The sequence below is a fragment of the Chiloscyllium plagiosum genome, unplaced genomic scaffold (assembly GCF_037043375.1).
Source record: "Chiloscyllium plagiosum isolate Xiang-an unplaced genomic scaffold, Cpla_swu_hap1 HiC_scaffold_32, whole genome shotgun sequence".
Lineage (NCBI taxonomy): Eukaryota > Metazoa > Chordata > Chondrichthyes > Orectolobiformes > Hemiscylliidae > Chiloscyllium > Chiloscyllium plagiosum.
This window is the reverse complement of record NW_028270170.1, coordinates 39,858,227-39,880,425: the sequence shown is the minus strand read 5'-3', so window position 1 is coordinate 39,880,425 and position 22,199 is coordinate 39,858,227. Positions and strand designations below refer to the sequence as shown.

The window sequence follows — 22,199 nt, the reverse complement described above, 5'->3', positions numbered from 1 at the left end:
TCAGTCATAGAACATTCCACTAGTTGGAGAAATGGCTTATTATTCATTTAGATACAAAAAGAATCAATTTGCCAAGACCAACCATACATCACAGTCTGACAAACAAACAAGATATTTGGATTTTGCTTTACAGATTATTGTAGAAGTGAATATGTAGTTTCATTACTGGAGGATATGGAACTACTAAGTCACTACAGAAAACAAATAACACAGACACGACAGTACAAATATCTGCCTTGTGATATCAATTGATACTTTCCTATGAATTATATTGCCTTTGGGAGGTATGGGGGGATGGGATCAGATTCTCTCTAATCTTGGGAGTAGGAGAGCACTAAGACCGGTGATGTTTTCACAACCAAAAAAACCTTAACAGAGCAGACTGTTAGTGTATGAGAAACAGGAACCAAAGTTCTTGACAATAAAAAAAATCTGCATTCAGGAAAGGTGATTTTACTTTTTTTAAATGGCATTTCAGGACGACTTCTAGAGCAACTGGCTAAACTAACTGGAGGCCTTCTGGTTAATCCACATCGTTCAAATGCTTATTGATTCCTTCAACATTTTGCAAAAACATTATTCTATAGCAGTTGTTGTACATGTTGCCAGGACTTCCTGAGAATTTCAGATTGACATTACCAACCAATTGCAGGATTTTATATACATTCAAGCAAGCTACCTCCACGACAAAGGTATTTTTGTATAATTAACAGCTTATTTACAACTTTATAGAGTTTTCATACGGTATTACATTACAATGATCATGAGGTACATTTTCATGAAACATAAAGCCAAGTCCAAACAAGTCAGATTAATTTTCAAAGTCATATCACATAGGTAGTGCCTTGTGTCTGTGCCAGTGCTCTGAAACAACTATTGAAATAGCTTTAAATCCAGTACATTAGTTCTTTTTTATTTGCCTTTTCCTATTTATGAGACAAAAATCACTTGGAAACCAAAAATCAAATGCTCAAAACAATGGAAGTTGAAAGTCACGTGCTTCATAGCATGTGTTTTTTAAAATGTAGAATTGCAACTCAATGACAGAACAACAATGTTTAGTAAAGAGTAATAAAAATGTTCAAATTGTGTTTACTTGAACCGTGAAAGACATCCAGCAGCGCTCCGAAAGTTTGGTTGTTCTCAACTTGGATCATTTCTCCAAATGTACTTTAGCTGTCTGACACAAGGACAAAGTCCTGGGCATTGCAGGCTTTTCAGCAGAACTGAGAGCAATTTGAGGTGAAAGAGAATATCACATTCTGTACTGCAAAGATTACTTTTTCCCCATAAATTACTGCTACCAATACTCCAGCTATATCAACAATGGATCAACACATTTTAAGTAGAACTCTTAATAGCTGCAAATTTCAAATTACTGCTTAGCACCTGAATCAGAAGAGCAAAGGTTCAAGTCCCACCACGATTGTGTAATTTACCTTCACATTCCAGTGCTGTGCTTAGGGGGTTTTGTACTGTCAAAGGTGTCAGCTTTAAAAATTGAAATTTACACGGGGCGGCACAGTGGCTCAGTGGTTAGCACTGCTGCCTCACAGCGCCAGGGATCTGGATTCAAGTCCAGCCTCAGGTGGAGGTCTGTGTGGAGTTTGCACATTCTCCCCGTGTCTGCGTGGGTTTCCTCCGGGTGCTCTGGTTTCCTCCCACAGTCCAAAGATGTGCAGGTCAGGTGAATTGGTCATGCTAAATTGCCCATAGTATTAGGTGCATTAGTCAGAGAGAAATGGGTCTGGGTGGGTTACTCTTCAGAGGGTCGGCGTGGACTTGTTGAGCTGAATAGCCTGTTACCACACTATAGGGAATCTAATCTAAACTAATTTAAGGTACTTTTCTGCTCTTTCAGGGAGATGGAAAAGATCTTAGGTCATTATCTCAAAGAAGAGCTTGGGGGTTCTACCCATTGCCTTGGCCAATGTATATTCTTCAGTCAAATCAGAAAAACAGATTATTTAATCACTAACCCATCAGTATTCAAAATTGCTTGACACATTTCCTGCAAAACTCGAAATTTATTTCATTGACTGAAAAGTGCTAACGATACTATATAAACATAGAACATAACAGCGCAGTACAGGCCCTTCGGCCCTCGATGTTGCGCCACCCTATCATAATAATCTGAAGCCCATCCCACCTACACTATTCCACGTACATCCATATGCCCGTCCAATGACGACTTAAATGCACTTAAACTTGGCGATGTTTCTCTTTCTCTATATACAGTATATAGGGACACTGGAAGCAAAGAATACCACAGTCCGGATTGTCACTCTTCAATCACCCATTAACTGAATTATCTAATTATCATGTGGAGGTGCCGGTGTTAGACCGGGGTGGACAAAGTTAAAAATCACACAATACCAAGTTATAGTCCAATAAGTTTATTTGAAAGTACAAACTTTCGGAGCACTGCACCTTCGTCAGGTACATAGGACACAGAATTTATAAGGGGAACGTGAGGACTGCAAATGTGGAGGGGGAAGGGGACTGCAAGATAAATAGGAGGATGGGAAAGGTAGGTGGAATAGTGATAGGTGGATGCAGGTAGGAGGTGATTGTGAAAGATTGGTGGAGACGGTGGAGCAGATAGGTGGAAAGGACTTTGGACAGGTAAGTCAGATCAAGAGGGTGGTGCCGAATTGAAGGGTTGGATTTGGGATGAGATGGGGAGATTTCAAAACTTAAGACAAATTTGATGCTGTGGTGGTAGTAGGGTCCCGAGGTGGAAGATGCTCTTCCTCCAGTCAGAGGGGCTTGTATTTGGTGGTGGAGGCAGCCCAGGATTTGCATGTACTTGAGAGAGTGGGAGAGGGTGCTGAAGTAGTTGGCCAAAGCCCACCTATCACCATCCCACCCAGCTTTCCCACTGTCCCACCCCCACATCCCCCTACTTATCTCTTAGTCCACTCCACATTCCTGAAGGGCTTATGCCCAAAACATCGACTCTCCTGTTCCTCAAATTCTGCCTCATCAGATGTACTTTTTCCAGGGCCACACTTTTTGACACAGAATTCATAAGTAAAGGAACAAGGTGTCATACAACTGATGTGATGTATTAGACAAACCTAGATGGCTATTCAGTTTTTAATCATTTAGAAAGGAGATGCAGGTTTCAATTGATCAATATGTAAATCCCAGAATTTCTTTCAAGTCACAGCCCCAAGGTCACTTAAGGTTTTATCATTGGATAAAAAATAAAGGCGACACGTCAGCACAGACACATTAAGGTGTGAGGTTAGAGCCTATTAGAACCCTAGCCTGGATATCACAGTGGTATTATTTACAAAGTAGGAATTTATAAAATGTCACATTGACTGACTGCCTACAGATTGTGTCCTTTTTGAACAAAATAGAATATATTGGCGAATCAAATTCACCCCATATACTTATATATGCATATATATGTGTGCATGTGCGAGTGACAGAGAGGGAGAGGGACAGTGTGTGAGAGTGTGCGCGCGCACGGAGTTCACAAGTACGATGGAATATATGCCTGTGATTGTGTGCGCGCGCTTGAGTGAGTGTATGTATGAGACAGTGTACGGACATACATATGAAAGAGGGTCCGTGTGAGTGTGTTTGCGCGAGAGTGTGAGAGAGAGAGAGAGAGAGTGTATAGTGTGGTGAGGTCACCTGTACTGTGTCATGAACCCAAGGTCCCAGTTGAAGTCGCCTTCATGGATACCATTCTTATGAAGACTCCTTCATCACCAAAAGGTGTCCGTCTCATTCCTCCTCATTTGAACAGATGCTGTGTCTGCATAGGGCTTGTCCATAGGGGATGACTGTTTTAATATGTTTAAGGTGGAGCTAGAGAAATGCAGCATCATGAGGTTATCAATAGGCTTGTGGTAAAGTGAGTTACTGAGGTTTCCGTCCTAAATGGAGGTGCATGTGTCCAAGAATGAGACCGATTCTAAACAGTAGTCCATAATTAGTCTGATGGTGGGATGAAATCACTGTGTAGTTGTTTCACAGCTCACCATGGATCCAGAGGAGGATAATGTCAAAGTATCTGGTATCTTGTGCTGGTTGGAGGTCCTGTGCAGCAGTCTGACTCCAGGATGGGACACAGACAGACTCTAACCTCACACCTTTAATGCACTGTCTGAGCTGAGATGACACCTTTTTTTATCCATTGATAAACCCTTAAATTATCTTGGGGCTGTGACCTGAAAGAAGTTCTGAGATTTACATATCAATCAATCGAATCCAGCATCCCCATTCTAAGTGATTAAAGACTTAACAGTCATCTGGGTTTGTCGAATGCATTGCATTAGTTGTATGACGCTTTGATCTTTTACTTGTAAATTCTGTGTCCCATGATCCTGCCTCACTAGCTACCAGACAAAGGAACAGCTCCAAAATCTTATACTTTCAAATAAATCTGTTGGACTATAACCTGGTGTTGTGTGATTTTTAAATTTATCCAATTATCATTTTTTTTCTCAGACCACCTGCCTCCACAGCCTTGCAGCACAGTCCATTCAACATGTTTAATAACTTGCACATAATTAATGTTTAGCTGTCCACTATGGAAAATTCTACTCTCAAAGACTGTCCAGAGTATCAGTGTGAAATTAGTTGCTTAATCTGTTAAGATTTTTGGCAGCTTCCTGTATACAAACTGTTTCCACCATTACAACAGTGATGACACAGAGTCATAGAGATGTGTCAAAAATACTTCAATGCTTTTAAATTGCTTTGAGATGTTCTGATTTCAGTTTCTTCACAAAATCAAAACTTTCACACCTTGCAAGTGCCAGAAAATGACCATCTCCAACAAGATACAATTTAACCATATTCCACATTGCTGAATCTCAAACATCAGCACACTTATAATACAGGTAATTTCTTATCCGGGAGTGCTGTATTTCAAAAATGATATCAAATTCCCTAGTACTGCCAGAGCATAAACGTAATTGCAGATCTGGGCTTCAGTTTTTATTTCAATGGCTATTTTTGCATGAAGTAATCTTTCTAAAAATCCCTAAAATAGTAATCCTTAAAGCTCCCTCAACGAGAAGATAAAGCACAGGTGAGTTTTAGGGCAGATTATTTAAGGTCACTTTCCTTTCCATCTCACCTGTACCAAGCGTGTATAGCAGTAATGACATTCAAAGTAGGTGGTCTCAATGTTCCTGTGACAGAGGTCAGTGCTGCAACGGTGGCTCAGTGGGACAGCACGGTGGCTCAGTGATTAGCACTGCTGTCTCACAGCAACAGGGATCTTGGTTCGATTCCTAACTCGAGCGACTGCCTGTGTGGAGTTTGCACATTCTCATATCTGTGTGGGTTTCCTCCAGGTACTCCGGTTTCCTCCCACAATGCAAACATGTGCAGGTTAGGTGAATTGGCCATGCTAAATTGCCTATAATGATCAGGTTATGTAAATTAGTCAGGGGTAAATATAGAATAGGGTAGGGGAATGGGTTTAGGTGGATTACTCTTTGAAGGATCGGTGTAAACCTGTTGGGCCGAAGGGCCTGTTTCAACACTGTAGGGATTCTATGAACTCTCCTGGTTAGTTCGCTCCAGTCAAATCAGTGATAAGTTTCTAGCACCTGTCTTATGAGCAGATGTACTTTTTAGGATTCCTTATATCTTTAACAGATATTGCAAAACTTGTTTCTGATTCAATTTACAATTTGGATGAAATGTAAGCAATTAAATCATGGTAAACAGAGATGCTGCAGCCTCAGGCTTGCAACAAAAATACCTGCTTTAAATAACTGAACTCTAAAGGTACATGTAGCCTCAGGGACAAAATCTATCAACAGCAATACAGAGGACTACAGAGGGCAACTGTTGCGACAATGAGCTTAATGTGATTCAAATAGTCCTCCGAACATAAACAATGTGAACTAAACTTGTGGATCTACGAACATTAAGACTGCAAGATTGAATGGCTTATTTTGCTGCCAATTCTTTTCTACTATAGATTTTACACAAAATATTTGTTACTTTCATACAACAACCTACAGTTTAGATAACATACAGGTAATTCTTCTATAATATGATGCTTACGTTCTTATGCAACCCCACATTATAGATATATCGCACGTTGGTGATGTAATCACGTTACAGCCAACACACTATTTTACAAGTTTGTCTTTAGAAACAGTGACCCCAATTCGTCAATTGGGTTAGAGCGAATTTGCGTTAACGTAACTCACATTACAGCAGAACAACCTATAGCTATAAAGGTAAATTAAGATAATGCAGAAATAATGTTACAATAGAAGATCAACTGCGATCTGGATGAATGTGGATCAGACTCAAGAGGCCAAATGGCCTACCCTTATCTCCTGTTTTTCGATAAGAATATGCCGTCATCGTCTACTGGAATAATACCAGAAGACGAGAAGATAGTAAATGTTGTTCACTTGTTCAAAAAGGGGAGTAGAGAAAACCCTGGTAACAACAGACCAGTGAGCCGTACTTGGTTGTGAGTAAAGTGTTCGAAAAGGTTATAAGAGATAGGATTTATAATCATCTAGAAAGGAACAAGGTGATTAGGGATAGTCAATAGTGTTTCGTGAAGGGTAGGTTGTGCCTCACAAACCTTATTGAGTACTTTGAGATGGTGACCAAACAGGTGAATGAGGGTAAAGCCGTTGATGTGGTGCATATGGATTTCAGTAAGGCGTTTGATAAGGTTCCCAATGGTAGGCTACTGCACAAAATACTGAGGCATGGGATTGAGGGTGATTTAGCGGTTTGAATCTGAAATTGGCTAGATGAAAGAAGACAGAGGGTGGTGGTTGATAGGAAATGTACACCCTGGAGTTCAGTTACTTGTGGTGTACCACAAGGATCTGTTTTAGATCCAATACTGTTTCTTATTTTCATAAATGACCTAAGTGAGAAAGTAGAAGGATAGGTTAGTAGATTTGCAGATGACGCGAAGGTCGGCACAGTTGTGGATAGTGCCGAAGGATGTTGTACATTACAGAGGGACATAGATAAGCTGTTTACCTGGGCTGAGAGGTGGCAAATGGAGTTTAATGCAGAAAAGTGAGAGTTGATTCACTTTGGAAGGAGTAACAGGAGTTTTGGAACCATGAGGTTATGCTGCAGCTGTACAAAACTCTGGTGTAGCTGCACTTGGAGTATTGAGTGCAGTTCTGGTCACCGCATTATAGGAAGGATGTGGAAGCTTTGGAAATAGTTCAGAGCAGATTTACTAGGATGTTGCCTGTTATGGAGGGAAGGTCTTAGGAAGAAAGGTTGAGGGACTTGAGGCTGTTTTCGGTAGAGAAAAGGTTGAGAGGTGACTTAATTGAGACATATAAGATAATAAGAGCGTTAGATCGAGGGGACTCTTTTTCCAAGGATGATGATGGATAGCACGAGGGGGCATAGCTTCAAATTGAGGGGTGACAGTTATAGGACAGATGTCAGAGGTAGTTTGTTTACTCAGAGAATAGTAGCGGCGTGGAACATACCGCCTGCAACAGTTGTAGAATGGTCAACTTTACGGCATTTAAATGGTCATTGGATAGGCACATGGATGAGAATGGAATAGTGTAGATTAGATGGGCTTCAGATTGGTTTCACAGGGCGAGGCAATATCGAGGGTTGAAGGGCCTGTACTGTGCTGTTATGTTCTACATTCTAACGGGCAAGGCAGAATCAAGAGAACTGAGAAAGTAGGTGGCCTTGCGTGATTAGTAAACTGTTGACATTACAGCTAATACACTTGTGTCAATCATAGGATTTGGAGAAATTCAAAAAATAATGTTACAATAGTAGCATTTCACCTAATCATAGAGTCATAAAGATGTACAGAATGGAAACAGACCCTTTGATCCAACTTGTCCATGCCAACCAGATACCCAAACTCAATCTAGTCCCACTTGCCAGCACCAGGCCCACATCCCTCCAAACCCTTCCTATTCACATACCCATCCAGATGCCTCTTAAGTGTTGCAATTGTACTAGCCTCCACCACTTCCTCTGGCAGCTCACTCCACACACGTACCATCCGCTGCATGAAAAAGTTGCTCCTTCGGTCTTCTTTATATCTTTCCTCTCTCACCCTAAACCTATGCCCTCTAGTCCTGGAGTCCCACACCCCAGGGAAGAGACTTTGTCTATTTATCCTATCCATGCCCCTCATGATTTTATAGAGCTCTAAGGGGTCATTTCTCAGCCTCCAACACTCCAGAGAAAACAGCTCCAGCCTATTCAAACTCTCCCTATAGCTCAAATCTTCCAACCCTCCAACATCCTTGTAAATCTTACAAAATTATGAGGGGTATGGATAGGGTAAATAGACAAAGTCTTTTCCCTGGGGTCGGGGAGTTCAGAACTAGAGGGCATAGATTTAGGGTGAGAGGGGAAAGATATAAAAGAGATCTACGGGGCAACTTTTTCACACCGAGGGTGGTACGTGTATGGAATGAGCTGCCAGAGGAAGTGGTAGAGGCTGGTACAATTGTAACATTTAAGATGCATTTGGATGGGTATATGAATAGGAAGGGTTTTGAGGGACTTGAGCCGGGTGCTGGCAGGTGGGACTAGATTGGGTTGGGATACCTGGTCGGCTTAGACGGGTTGGACCGAAGGGTCTGTTTCCATGCTGTACATCTCTATGACTCTAAGTGGCTGAACCAATGTCCTGTACAGCTTCAACATGACCTCCCAACTCCTGTACTCAATACTTTGACTGCAAAAGGAAAGTATACCAAACGTCTTCTTCACTATACTATCCACCTGCGACTCCACTTTCAAGGAGCTATGAACCTGCACTCCAAAGTCTCTTTGCTCAGCAACACTCCCTAGGACCTTACCATTAAGTGTGTAAGTCCTGTTAAGATTTGTTTTCCCAAAATGCAGCACTTCACATTTAATTTAAATTTGATTAGATTACTTACAGTGTGGAAACAGGCCCTACGGCCCAACAAGTCCACACCGACCCTCCGAAGAGCAACCACCCAGACCCATTCCCCTACATTTACCACTTCACCTAACACTACGGGCTATTTAGCATGGCCAATTCACTTAACCTGCGCATTTTTGGACTGTGGGAGGAAACCGGAGCACCCGGAGGAAACCCACGCAGACACGGGGAGAATGTGCAAACTCCACACAGACAGTTGCCTGAGGCGGAAATTGAACCGTGTGGACTTGTTGGACAGAAGGGCCTTTTTCCACACTGTAAGTAATCTAATCTAATCTAATCCTTTTTGTTACTTGTTCAAAAAACTCAAACAAGTTTGTCAGACATGATTTTCCACTCACAAAGTCATGCTGACTATCCCTAATCAGTCCTTGCCTTTCCAAATACATGTATGCCTTGTCCCACAGGATTCTCTCCAACACTTGCCCACCACCGACGTCAAGTTCATTGGTCTATAGTTCCCTGGCTTGTCCTTACCACCCTTCTTAAACAGGGGCACCACATTAGGCAACATCCAGTCTTCCAGCACCTTCCCTGTGACTATCGATGATACAAATAACTCAGCAAGGAGCCCAGCAATCACTTCCCTCAGAGCTCTAGGGTATACCTGATCAGGTCCTAGGGATTTATCCACTTTTATGTGTTTTAAGACATTCAGCACTTCTTCCTCTGTAATATGGACATTTTTCAAGATGTCACCATCTATTTCCCTACATTCTATATTTTCCATGCCTTTTTTCACAGTAAACACTGATGCAAAATACTCGTTTAGTATCTCCCCCACCTCCTGTGGCTCCACACAAAGGCCACCTTGCTGATCTTTGAGGGGCCCTATTCTCTCCCTAGTTACCCTTTTGTCCTTAACGTATTTGTAAAAACCCTTTGGATTCTCCTTAATTCTATTTGCCAAAGCTATCTCATGCCCCATTTTTGCCCGCATGATTTCCTTCTTAAGTATACTCCTACTGCCTTTATACTCTTCTAAGGACTCATTCAATCTATCTTGTCTATACCTGACATATACTTCCCTTCTTTTTAACCAAGTACTCAATTTCTCTTGTCATTCAGCCTTCCCTACACCTATCAGCCTTTCCTTTCACCCTAACTGGAATATAATGTCGCTGGACACGCGATTGAAGTTAATCTTTCAACTCTCCAGCTATGCAACAAACACTAGAGTAAGCAGTGAATCCCTCTAGTTCTAGATTCTAGTGCAGCCTTGATTTTAATCACTTCGTCATTGGTAGCTTCCCTTCACTCACACAGCTGTAAGATCTGAAATTCACTGGAAAATTTGCAGCTTTTTACCTACTTTAAGTTGCTCCTCAAAAGCCCTCTCTCTGGCCAAGGTTTTTGGTCATCTGTCTACTATGTTGTATGCAGTTCAGTGTCATATTCATATTATAATATAACTGTGACATGTTGATTATGTTGAAGGTGCTGTACAAATACAGAGGAACCTCGATTATCCAACGGACAGAGGCTGGGAGTCTTTTGTTCGGTTAATCGAATTCCGGATAATCGAATACCAGATAACACAGTTTAGTCAAGTATCGCGACTATGCAATCTTGCCAAATAATCAGATATTCAGATAATTGAATGCCGGATAATTGGACAATCTGTCCAAGTAGTTGCTGTTGTTATCCATTCACCTTAGTTAGCCCATTTGCATAATTTCTACATTTCAGTTTCTAAAAGCATGGGTAATCTTATTGAGAGAAAGTGACAAAGTTTGTTAAGAGATCCAAGCTGTGCCTCAGATTTCAAGTCAGTTACAAGAGTGTAAGGGGCTTCGTGATTCAGCTTGATACATCTAACACGGACTTAAAATGCAGTTTTGTTCACTCCATCCTGTAAAAGATGCTGTTTTTTGCTTGTGATATTCACTTTCACAAAGAGAGAATATTCCTCTTATAAGCTATGATAGCAAGCCTTTTTTCAAGTGCAATGTGTATCACAGTTGGCAACTGAATTACACCGTGCATGCTTTCTCAGCTTCTTTGTATTTGCCAATGCTGGACAGTCAATCCCCCCTGTTCTGCTTCTATCCATACCTGGTACTGGAAATGTAGATCAAACAGAAATCCAGGTCCAGCTACTCTCTGAACAACAATCAGGTGTGGAGATTTGAATCTAATTAATATTTAATACTTTGTCAATTTCTTGTGTATTTCAAAATTCTGTCAGCTGCTCGGATGCAATTTGGTCAAAGTCTTCCAGCCAGAAATTATGCCACAGTCAACAGTGATTACACGTAAGCTGATACATTTTATCAGCACTGTGGCTCGGACTTCCTATGGACGTGGCATGGGTAGGTGTTAATTGTTCAGGTTTAGTTTTAAGTGAATGCATAAGCCTTCCTGATACAATTCCTTCTATCGATCACTGTTAATCCAGGTTCCATGCCTGTGATTAACAGTGGAAATACCCTGAGGTTAATTTCTACTTAAGTACAGTGCAGCAAGCCCAAGATTTCAATGTTAAGGTCAGTGTCAAAGACATTCTCAGAGGGGGCCAGGGTGTGTACTTCCACCTATCTGAAGGTTAAACTTCCAAGGTAAATATGCGTGTGGGACTAAACATTCACCTCAATTACCGTTGGGAGCTCTGAACTAAACTTAAAACATACCTCCTATCAACTTCCTATCTCTATCTTGATTTGGTTTTTGGTTGATTTCTTAAGTATTTCCTATGATTCGTTGATGACATAAAAGATTTGGGCTAGGAGTAAGTTCAATGAATATACATTAACCTCATGAGAGAATGACCAGCTCTCGGTTTAAGTAACCAGATCCTCAGAGAAAAAAAAATCATACTCACTTTTACATCCCAGACAATTCTCCTGAGGAGATCACCATGCAATTTAAACATTAAAAAATAGCCATAGATCAAATAAGGTAAAAAGAAACATAATATTGATTCCAGGCAGCGCTACTCTCCTTTGTACTATATTCGACTCAATGTTAAAGCAAATCTCTGCCGATGGACAAGTTAAACAAAACATGGTGTCATACTAAAACAAATACATTCTGGGTTAGGAACAAACTACTTCAGGCACTGGAATTTATACTGAAACCAACAAATGCTGGAGATCACAGCTTCCATAGAGAGACAGCTTCCATAGACTCAAAGCTCAAACAAATTCTGGGTTAACTGAGAGTTATTCATTAGATAACTGATAGGACTAAGGCAAACTGACCAAAGTTTCCCCATGGTTGATCGCTGGTCAGTGATCTTGCCTGATTTCACCTGTGACACCAGCAAAGCTCTTGTAACTCAGCTTGTGGCCACAGTGGAGAAGGACCAAAGATCCCACTGGAACAGCTTGTGTCTGAAGCCTGGATCATGCATGGCTGAGAAGCTACCCTTTATGGAATAACTTTATAATAGTCATTGCCTATTTAATAATGTCTCAAGAAGAGTTAATGCCTCGGGAATATTGAATAATTGTTAAAGGAGGAGAAAACTTTGCCTGACAGATCAGTGAACTTTAATCAGTTCTTCATCCAATTATGGTTTCTCCCTAAATGTTGACACCCTCCCTCTTATGAGCTAGCTTCAGGATTTGGAAGTTATAGGCTTTCCGACATGACAAAAGCTTTCTTTCAAATTCTTCCACACGATTTGGTAATGTTAGCAAGGTCAGCATTTATTGCTGATCTCGAATTACCCTTGAGATGATAGTGTTTAGCCACTTGCATGAATCACAGCAGTTCATATAGTTCAGGTATATTCACAGTGCTGTTGAGCAGAGAGTTGCAAGATTTTGACTCAGTGACGGTTGAGGAGTGATGATATCGATCCCAGTTAGTTTGGTGCGTGGCTCGGAGGGAACCTTTTAAGTGATGGTTTTCCCCATGTATCCTTTGTCCCTGTTCTTCTAGGTGATAGAAATCACAAGTTTGTTGAAAGAGTTTTGGTAAGTAACTCTATTGAAACCTGCCTTTGGTACACATTTAGCCACTGCATCAGTGGTGGAGGGAGTTAAAAGTTTAAATTGGTGGATACAGTAATGATTAAGAGGACTGCTGTGGCCTGTTCTTGAAGCTGCACTGATCCAGTTAAGTTCAGAGTATTCCATCACATTTCTGACTTGCACTGCGTGGATAATGGACAGGCATTGGGGAGACAGGAGGTGAGTTACGTACATCAGAAATGCCAGCTTGTGATCTGCTCTTGTATTGATAGTGTGAGTGATCATATCATTTTCTGGTCAACAAAATGCTGTTTATGCTAGAATTAAAGCATAAACATTTATCTTAAATCTCCAAGTCATAATTAACAAAATTATATTGGAAGCAGCATAACATTACAGTCTAATATCTTTAAAAACAAGCACACCGGTACAGTACTGAGTCCTGCAGAGGGCTCCATCACTGGTTTGTGCCAAGTCAGCAGTTTGTTTGCTACAACTATTTTCAGTCCTACTGCAGAAGTGGCAAGAAAAATATAAATCAGGCGCTGTCTCCCAGTTGTGTTCAGGGTCCACTGCAGCAGAGTTCATGTGCTCAGAGTGAATGGTGAAAACAGAATTGATCTCAGTTGTAACCTTCTCCAGGGTTAAACTGCCTGTTAACACTCAGTACCTCAGCTCACATACAGAAACTGCCTTAGGAGGAATGACTGTGGTAGTGAACGAGCACAACAAAAATTATGGCTTTCAGCAGACATTGGGAGATTTTCTTTTTTTTTTGGAGAAAAGGAGAGCAATTTCTGTATGCCAGCTTCACAGCAGATGCACTGGTAAAATTCATTTGTGGGAGGATAGGTGAGATAAGGCCATCTACAGCAGAAAAAAGTTTAAAAGGCTAGTCAAGCAAAATAGTGCTCATCTTCAAGGAATGGGAGAAATTGGACAGAAATTAACCTCAAAAGAGTTAACATCATCCAATTCAGTGGGGCAGCTCTTTCAAAAGCACTTTTCAGATATGCTTGGGTTATTTTCAAGGTAGTTTTTGCTTTTATACATTCACACGTGGGCATCACTGGATAGACCAGCACTCATTGGGAGGTTCACAATATAAAATTGCACAGTTATAAGGTTCAAGGACCTCCAAGTCCGACCATGTCAGATGACCTAGGACTCTGCTTCCCCCCCTTTGCAACTGGATCGTCGACTTCCTGACCCGCAGATGACAATCAATAAGGGTAGGTAACAACACCTCCTTTACAATAATCCTCAACACCACTGCCCCACAAGGCTGTGTACTCAGCCACTTACTATATTACTTATACATTCACCTCTGTGAGGGCAAATTCAGCTCCAACTCCATTTACAAACTTGCTGGCGACATGACCATAGTGGATCGGATCAGATCTCAAACAATGATGAAACAGAGTCCAGGAAAGAGATAGTCAGCTTATTGGAATGGTGTAAAAACAACAATCTCTCCCTCCATGTCAGCAAAACCAAGGAGCTGGTCATCAACTTCAGAAAGCGGAGTGGAGAACAGGCCAGTCTGTACCAATGGGAATGAGGTGGAGCTTCAAATTCCTCAAAATAAATATCCATCACAACCTAGTATGGTAATTGCTCTGCCCAAGACCACAAGAAATTATAGAGTGGTAAATGCATCACAAAAACCAGCCTTCCTTCCATTGACTCCATCTATACTTCCCGCTGCCTCAAGAAAGCCATCAACATAATTAAAGACCGTTCCCACCTTGATTATAATCTCTTCCATCAGGCAGAAGATACAAAAGTTTGAAAGTTCATACCAATAGATTTAAGAACAGTTTCTTCCCCACTGTTATCAGACTTACGAACAGACCTCTCATACATCAGAGTTGATCTATCTCTGCACCTTTTCTGTAACTGTAACATTATATTCAGCGTTCTTTTACCCTGATGTACTCAATAAGGTGTGATTTATCCTGGTAGCATGTAAACCCATACTTTTTGCTATATCACAGAACATGTGACAATAAGAAATCAAATCAGATAAGGCTACCTAGAGGGGTACAACAAGATCAACTCTGCACATCACATCAGAGGATTGGTTAGAGGAATATGCCATTTAATACAGAATTCATCTAATCATGGGAAGGACATACTGTCTCTGAATGATGCAGAAGCAACCTACAACAGCCCTCCACATTATCCACAACTCCACCAACCTTCAGGTCATCGACAAACTTACTAATCCACCCTTCCACATCCTCATCCAAGTTATGTATGAAAATCACGAAGAGCCCAGCTCCCAGAATAGATCTGAAGAACACCACTGGTCACCTTGCACCAGGCTGAATACTTTCCATCTACTACCATCCTCTGGCGTCTGTGGGCCAGCCAATTCTGTATCCAGACAGCAAATTTTCCCTGTATCCCATGACTCTTTTCTTTCTGAATGAACCCCATGGTGGTGGGTGCATGGAATGCACTGCCAGCAGTGGTAGTAGAGTCAGATACATTTGGAACATTTAAGCAACTCTTGGATAGGCACATGGATGATAGTAAAACATAGGGTATGAAGGCTAGTTTGACCTCAGAGTAGGATAAAAGGTCGGCACACCATCGAGGGCCGAAAGGCCTGTACTGTGCTGTACTGCTCTACATTCTATGTTCAAGAAAATACTAAACGACAAACAATTTAGTTCTGGAAATTACACATAAAGCACTCTTAACCTGGAGAACATTCCAAATCACTCCACAGAAGAAAAGGCAATAGGTAAGAGAATGGACTGCATGTCACGGAGAGAGAAATTAGGAGCAGTAAACTGAGGTTTGAATAAGACAATGGGCTTTGGGAAGGTTCTTCATACTGGACAAGGGAGAGAGCAGAATTCTGAGAAACGTGTTAAGAGTTCCGACCGTAGTCAGAAATATATGTCACCAACACACATGGCTGGCCAGCAGGACCTGCCCTTAATTTTGTCAACAGTGGCTCATTAATCAGGTTTGATGGCCAGTCCTGAATGGCTGCCTGCCTGTAAAAGCTGCCAGCCAATCAGAGAACCAGCAGCACCACCACAAGGAGATGCACTCAATGGCACTTGAATTCTCATAAAATTCAAATGTTGGAGAGCAATCCTGCTGGAAGAAATCACTAGAGTTATAGGGCTCTGTTCCCTGCTCATGGGCCTATCCTTGAATGAAAACTATAGCAACTTTGTTTTATTTTCCACTGTACCTCAACTAATCAGCAACATAGAAGCTAAGGCAGAACCAAGATTAGGTATTTTGTGGCAGGTGGCTAATTTGCTGAAGGTTCCTCCAACTATCTACAAGGCTTGGCAGAAGGTTGAAATAATGTCCAATTGCCTGGGTGAATGAAGTGGCTCTACAACATTCAGGACAAAACAGTCCCCTTGGTCGACACCCCATCCCATTAGTCTATCACACACAGACCTGACACCACTGACATACCTTGGCTGCAGTACGTACTATCCACACTATGGCAGGTCATTGTGCCGTCTTCAGTAGCATCTCCAAAACCATCAAACACAAACACATAGGATCAAAGTAGCAGGTTCATGAGAACGCCATTGTGACTATCAGAATCATTCATACATCTCCACTCCTTCATCCCAAGGTCAAAATCACTGAACCCAACAGCACTGAGGACACTAATCACAGACACTGTGTAAATCAAGGCAATGATCCACCCTTACTAAAGGGTACTAGGAATCAACAATTAATGTGAGTCATGCCAGCGATTTGACAAGTATCACTGATTGTTGAGAAAATAAAGCCAAAAAGATTGCCTTAACAAAGTTTTCCTTACAACTAGCCTGTTAAGACAAGAACATTATTTTTAATATACTAAATACAGGCTTTGCATGATTTTCAGGATTGCTAATACATTTTTAAACCAGCAGCACCAAGTCACATTCACAGAGTGATATAGCACAGAAACAGATCCTTCAGTTCAACCAGTCCATGGCGACCATAATCCCAAATGAAACCAGCCCCACATAATAAAAAATATACAAATACCGTGCAGGCCATTTTCATAGAGGGACAATAATGGTACTACATTGTACAAGTGGGATAGACGCAGAATTTTGAAATATAAATAGGCATGAAATAGCTCTTAAGTCCTGAGGCACAAAGAGGTTTGCTGTTAGTGCTCTATTCATGTAGTATTGTCATTAGAAAATAAAGCATTGTTGCCAATGTTTGCCTCATTCCTCAACCGATCAATATTGCAATTCCCACTTCACAAAAAGGAGCGGCTCCAGGGTTGAGTAACTTCAGTTTTGAGATTATGAAGACAGTTTGGGTTTGCATTCTGTGAAGAAGAGAGAGTTGAGACAAGGTCTGAAGTATGCAAAATCACGAGATAAATGGATAGAGCAAACAGGGAGAAAATGTTCCCATTTGTGAAAGGATAGAGAATTGGTAAAAATAGTAAAAAAGTGATATGAAATAGAACATTTTCTCACAGCGAGTGGTTCTGGAATGCACTGCCTGTAAGGTTGGTGGAGGTAAATTCAATGGAGGCATTCAATGGTGAATTACACATTATTTGAAAAGAAAAAACATACAGAATTATGGGAGAAGGCAAGAGATTGCTCTTTGTGAAATGCTCATTCAGAGCACTGGTTCAACATAATGGGTCAAAAGTGACCTCGTCCTGTACGGTATGAATTTTGTGATTCCAATGGGCAGATTGGTTGAATCCCACTTATCTGTCGTGTGGGCCACATCCTGAGCACAAAACACAAAGCAGATCCACTCTCTCGAACCAAAGAAAGGCAACAACAGATGGCCATAAAGCTAAGCAAGCTACTCCTTTAAATAGTTTGATTCATTTCAATGGTCTAATAGAAGTGTACTGTAGTCTCGTGATATGAAGCAATGATTTCACTGGTGGTCTCCTCTGGAAATAATCCATTCAATATAGCCGGCTGCTACTAACATAATGCATTACAGACAATGACAGAATAGCTGCTGACTGCTGAATTACAGGTGTGCAACTTTCCAAATTGTCTGGATCAGTAGACAGTCTGTGGATGATCCAAAACCAACAGTGGATCCAATGCAGCTGCAACTCATTCATCAACTACTTTTCAGGCTATCGAGGCAAGCGCAAGCTTGATGCAGACAGGCAACACGAGACCAAATCCTGAGAGATATTGGTGCAAAGTACAGCTGAAGGCAACACAGATGGATAACAGGGCTATCTGTTATAGCTCCATAAACAAATGTATGACTGCATTTCGTATGGCTCCTTTCCCAAAGAACAGAGTAGCTTTGTAACACACAACTTTATTGCTGAGAACACTTTAATGCCGAGAAAATGTTTTTCTTTGGGGGGAGGGTGGAGAGTGGTCAGAGAATTCATACAAATGTCAATGTATACTATAATGTAGTGTGTTTGATGACTTAGATCACAGTTCAAAAATAAAAACATTCACAGGCAGGAAACAATTACAGGTGAACCGAAACTGAGTTGAAGGCCGTTTCAAAACTAAAATGAGACAGTTCAGTTTTGGATACGACTTTGAAAGCAAAAGAGTAGGTAAGAGGTAGCTAAGAGTTCCATTCCTTATGGAGGGGTGAAGGAGAGAACAGTATTGAAGACCACATACAGAGCAGCAAAGATTTACAAGCTGAGAGGAAGTTGCAGAGGTAGGATGGAGCAAAACTGAGAAGAAATCTGGAAAGAAAAGAATTTTATATAAAATAGATTGTATCAAAGAGAGCCAACATAGGTTCATGAGGATGGGAAGGAACTGGTAAATGGGATTAGTGTAGGATGGGAGCCAGGTTGCTGCAACTGAGTTTATAAAGGATGGCAATCAATTCCAGAGGTGGGAAAAGCCTGTTTCAGTTACCAAAGGAAATGTATAAAATCTTGTGCAAGTGGATATAAACAGCCTTGGTAATGCAGAGATCATGGGAAACTCAGGTCTGGTTGGAACACAGCACCAGGATCTGGCATGTGGGGTTACATACAGCTGACCATTGAAATAAAGTCTCTAGTCTATTGGCTACAAGATATGAAAAGGGTTTGGGCAGTTTCAATTTCAGTGCTTTACGTCAAATATACAAAATTGTACCAAATTGATGCTCAATTAACAGGGCTACTCCAAGAAGCAACAGCTTCTATGTTTTTAACATAGGGATGTCTAAAGCTTGGGTAGATTAGAAGATCTTCAATTCTAATATTATACACCTGAGTCTGATTTTGAGACCAAATACACAAAATAGAAAGCATTCCATTTCTCAGCATCAACTTTCTTGAACCAAATGAAGAGACATTTCACAACCAAAACATACTCTCTTCAAGAATAAATTAATTCTCACTTTGATTGCAAATTGCTGGTTCAATCTGAACACATGCATTAATTCAGAGCTCATAAAGTAACTACCGTAGAAGTTCTTCAGTTTAATCACTGGAAGTACAGAGTTTGAGGTTAAACATTAACTTACAGAACCTACATTATCATATCTTCTGGGATTTTGAAGTCATTTCGAAATATTTTTGGAACGTAATTAATTTAACATTTAAAAATAAGCAACAATAGAAATATCAGAACACACATGGTTCATTAGTGTCTGAAATAAGAATAACAACAATATCATGTATGTATATAGCATGTTTGGGGGAGAAGAGTTCCAAGGCACTTCACAGAAGTGTATTCAAACAGAAGTTTAAAAAGAGATTTTGACTTGGAGCTTGGTCAAAGATGGATTTCAAGGAGAAGAGGGATTCAGGGAGACAATTCCCCATGGACAACAAAAGAACAGCCACCATTAAAATGTAAAGGGGGAAGTGTCTTTTTCCTTGGGGGGGTTGGATTTCAAGACATGGGAACATATTTTTAAGATGAGACGAGAGAAATTTTAAAAGGAGGTGAGGGGAAAGTATTCGAGGGTGGTTCGTGTGTGGAATAAACCTCCTGATGAAGTGGTGAATTGAGGCACATTTACAATCCTTAAAAGTACATGAATAGGAACGGTTTGAACAGGTATGGGCCAGTAACAGGCAGGTAGGACTAGTTTAGTTTGGAATCATGCTTGGCATGGTCTGGTTGGACCGAAGGGTCTGTTTCCGTGTGACTCTGCTCTGCCACTTCTGGAAGTCAACTGTGCATGAAGATTTAAGCAGATGGCCTGCAGGGGAACTGGAGAAAGACATCCCAGAAGTGTAGAGACATACTGGTGATGGGGAGGATGAGGTTGGAAGTTCAAATCGATATGAAACACAGTCCCAAAGTTGCAACGGTTCTTATTTAGCAGAAGGTGTCAAGAGAAAGAAATGGAATCGGTGTCTGGGACAGAGATTGTGGAGGGAGCCATGGACAAGACCTTCTGTCCTTGCAATATTTGTAGTCATAGAGTCATACCTTGTCTATTTATCCTATCTATACCCCTCCTAATTTCATAAACTACTTTAAGGTCAATTAGAAGAAATATCAGTTCATCCAGGATAACAGCACAAAACCAATACAGAGATCAAGGATTATGGTAGTGGTTAGGTGGAGTTAGGCCCCATTTGGAGAACTGTGTCCAGTTTTGGTCCCCACACCTCAGGAAGGACATACTGGCACTGGAACGTGTCCAGCGGAGATTCACACGGATGATCCCTGGAATGACAGGTCTAACATATAAGGAACGGCTGAGGATACTGGGATTGTATTCGTTGGAGTTTAGAAGATTAAGGGGTGACTTAATAGAGACGTACAAAATAATACATAGCTTGGAAAAGGTGGATGCTAGGAAATTGTTTCCGTTAAACGAGGAGACTAGGACCCGTGGACACAGCCTTAGAATTAGAGGGGGTCATTTCAGAACAGAAATGTGGAGACATTTCTTCAGCCAGAGAGTGGTGGGCCTGTGGAATTCATTGCCACGGAGTGCAGTGGAAGCCGGGATGCTAAATGTCTTCAAGGCCAAGATTGATAGATTCTTGTTGTCTAGAGGAATTAAGGGCTACGGGGAGAACGCTGGTTAAGTGGAGCTGAAATGCGCATAGCCATGATTGAATGGCGGAGTGGACTCGATGGGCCGAATGGCCTTACTTCCACTCCTATGTCTTATGGAGTTGGTTACAGCATACAATTGAAAATAGTGCTGTAAATTTAGATGATGAAACTGAGTAGCAACATGCACAATTGTTGCAAATTATGATGAGCTCAAGATAGATTCGAAGGGAATTGCATTCAAGCAATCCTTTTTAAGCACCACTTGTTATTTGGGGAGAGTGTGGTACAGGAGAAAAGGAATACATGGACTGCAGTCCCACCTTTCAGTCCCACCCTAGCATCACCTAACCTGTTAGGCAATAGGAAAGCAACGGTGTTCGCCCAGGGAAAAGTAACAGCCTTGTGTCAGCCAACATAAAAAAAGGGAAAGTTTACCTACAAACATATTTTCAAAATATCATCATATTCTGCCAGACACCAGACACAGAATCTAACTGCTCTGCAGACCATTCGCTCCATCAGGTTTGTGCTGGCTCCTTGACCAAATCCAATTAATCTCACTCTTCCTCTCTAGTTTTTAAATATAAATTACAGTTTGAACTTTACTCTGGGATCAGCTTCCAGTTCCCACCTAGAACCCAAGGGGACCCTGAGAGGCCTCATGCCCCACGATCCAGCCCCTCCACTTACTTGTTGGTCTGATGGTAGAGCGTCTCCATCCCGGCAGCAAGTCGGGGCAAGGGGCCGAGGCCGAGGCCGGTGCCGGGGTCTCTCCCTGTCCCGGTCCCGGGGCCTATCCCGCTGTGGCCGGATTTCCCGCTCTCTCCCTCTCTCACACACGGACACGTCAGCAGCCGCTGCCTCGGGCCCCGATCGATCTGGATCCGGGTCCGGGTCCAGGCCCAGGCCCGAGCCCTGCCCCCACCCTCTGTCTCTGTCTCTGTGTCTCCCGCAGCCGCCTCCCCCCGGGTCTCGCTCTCGGATGTTGCTGAAGATTCACGCAGCAGCTTCAGAGACCCGACTCCCGCAGTGAGGAGGAGCCACGGAGAGAGAAACCGGAGCACAGCCGCACCAGTAACCGGAGCGGATCCCGATCAGAAACCGGAGCGGATCCCGATCAGAAACCGGAGCGGATCCCAATCAGAAACCGGAGTGGATCCAGATCAGTAACCGGAGCGGATCCTGATCAGTAACCGGAGCGGATCCAGATCAGAAACCGGAGCGGATCCCGATCAGAAACCGGAGCGGATCCAGATCAGAAACCGGAGTGGATCCAGATCAGAAACCGGAGCGGATCCAGATCAGAAACCGGAGCGGATCCTGATCAGTAACCGGAGCGGATCCTGATCAGTAACCGGAGCGGATCCAGATCAGAAACCGGAGCGGATCCTGATCAGTAACCGG

At 41.9% G+C, this 22,199-nt stretch overlaps 1 protein-coding gene across 2 annotated transcripts in view; it reads right to left on the bottom strand.

Annotated features, from left to right (window-relative positions):
- gosr2 (golgi SNAP receptor complex member 2) overlaps positions 1 to 21,998 on the bottom strand; it is a 65,516-nt gene extending 43,518 nt beyond the window's left edge. Inside the window, exon 1 of one of the 2 annotated variants that reach the window (XM_043675307.2) lies at positions 21,486 to 21,998. In XM_043675307.2, coding sequence (XP_043531242.1) covers positions 21,486 to 21,514 — 29 coding nt within the window. In that variant the 5' untranslated portion in view covers positions 21,515 to 21,998. The remainder of the gene's footprint in view (positions 1 to 21,485) is intronic. The other variant, XM_043675306.2, reaches the window with a different exon arrangement.
- Positions 21,999 to 22,199: the final 201 nt, after the last annotated feature.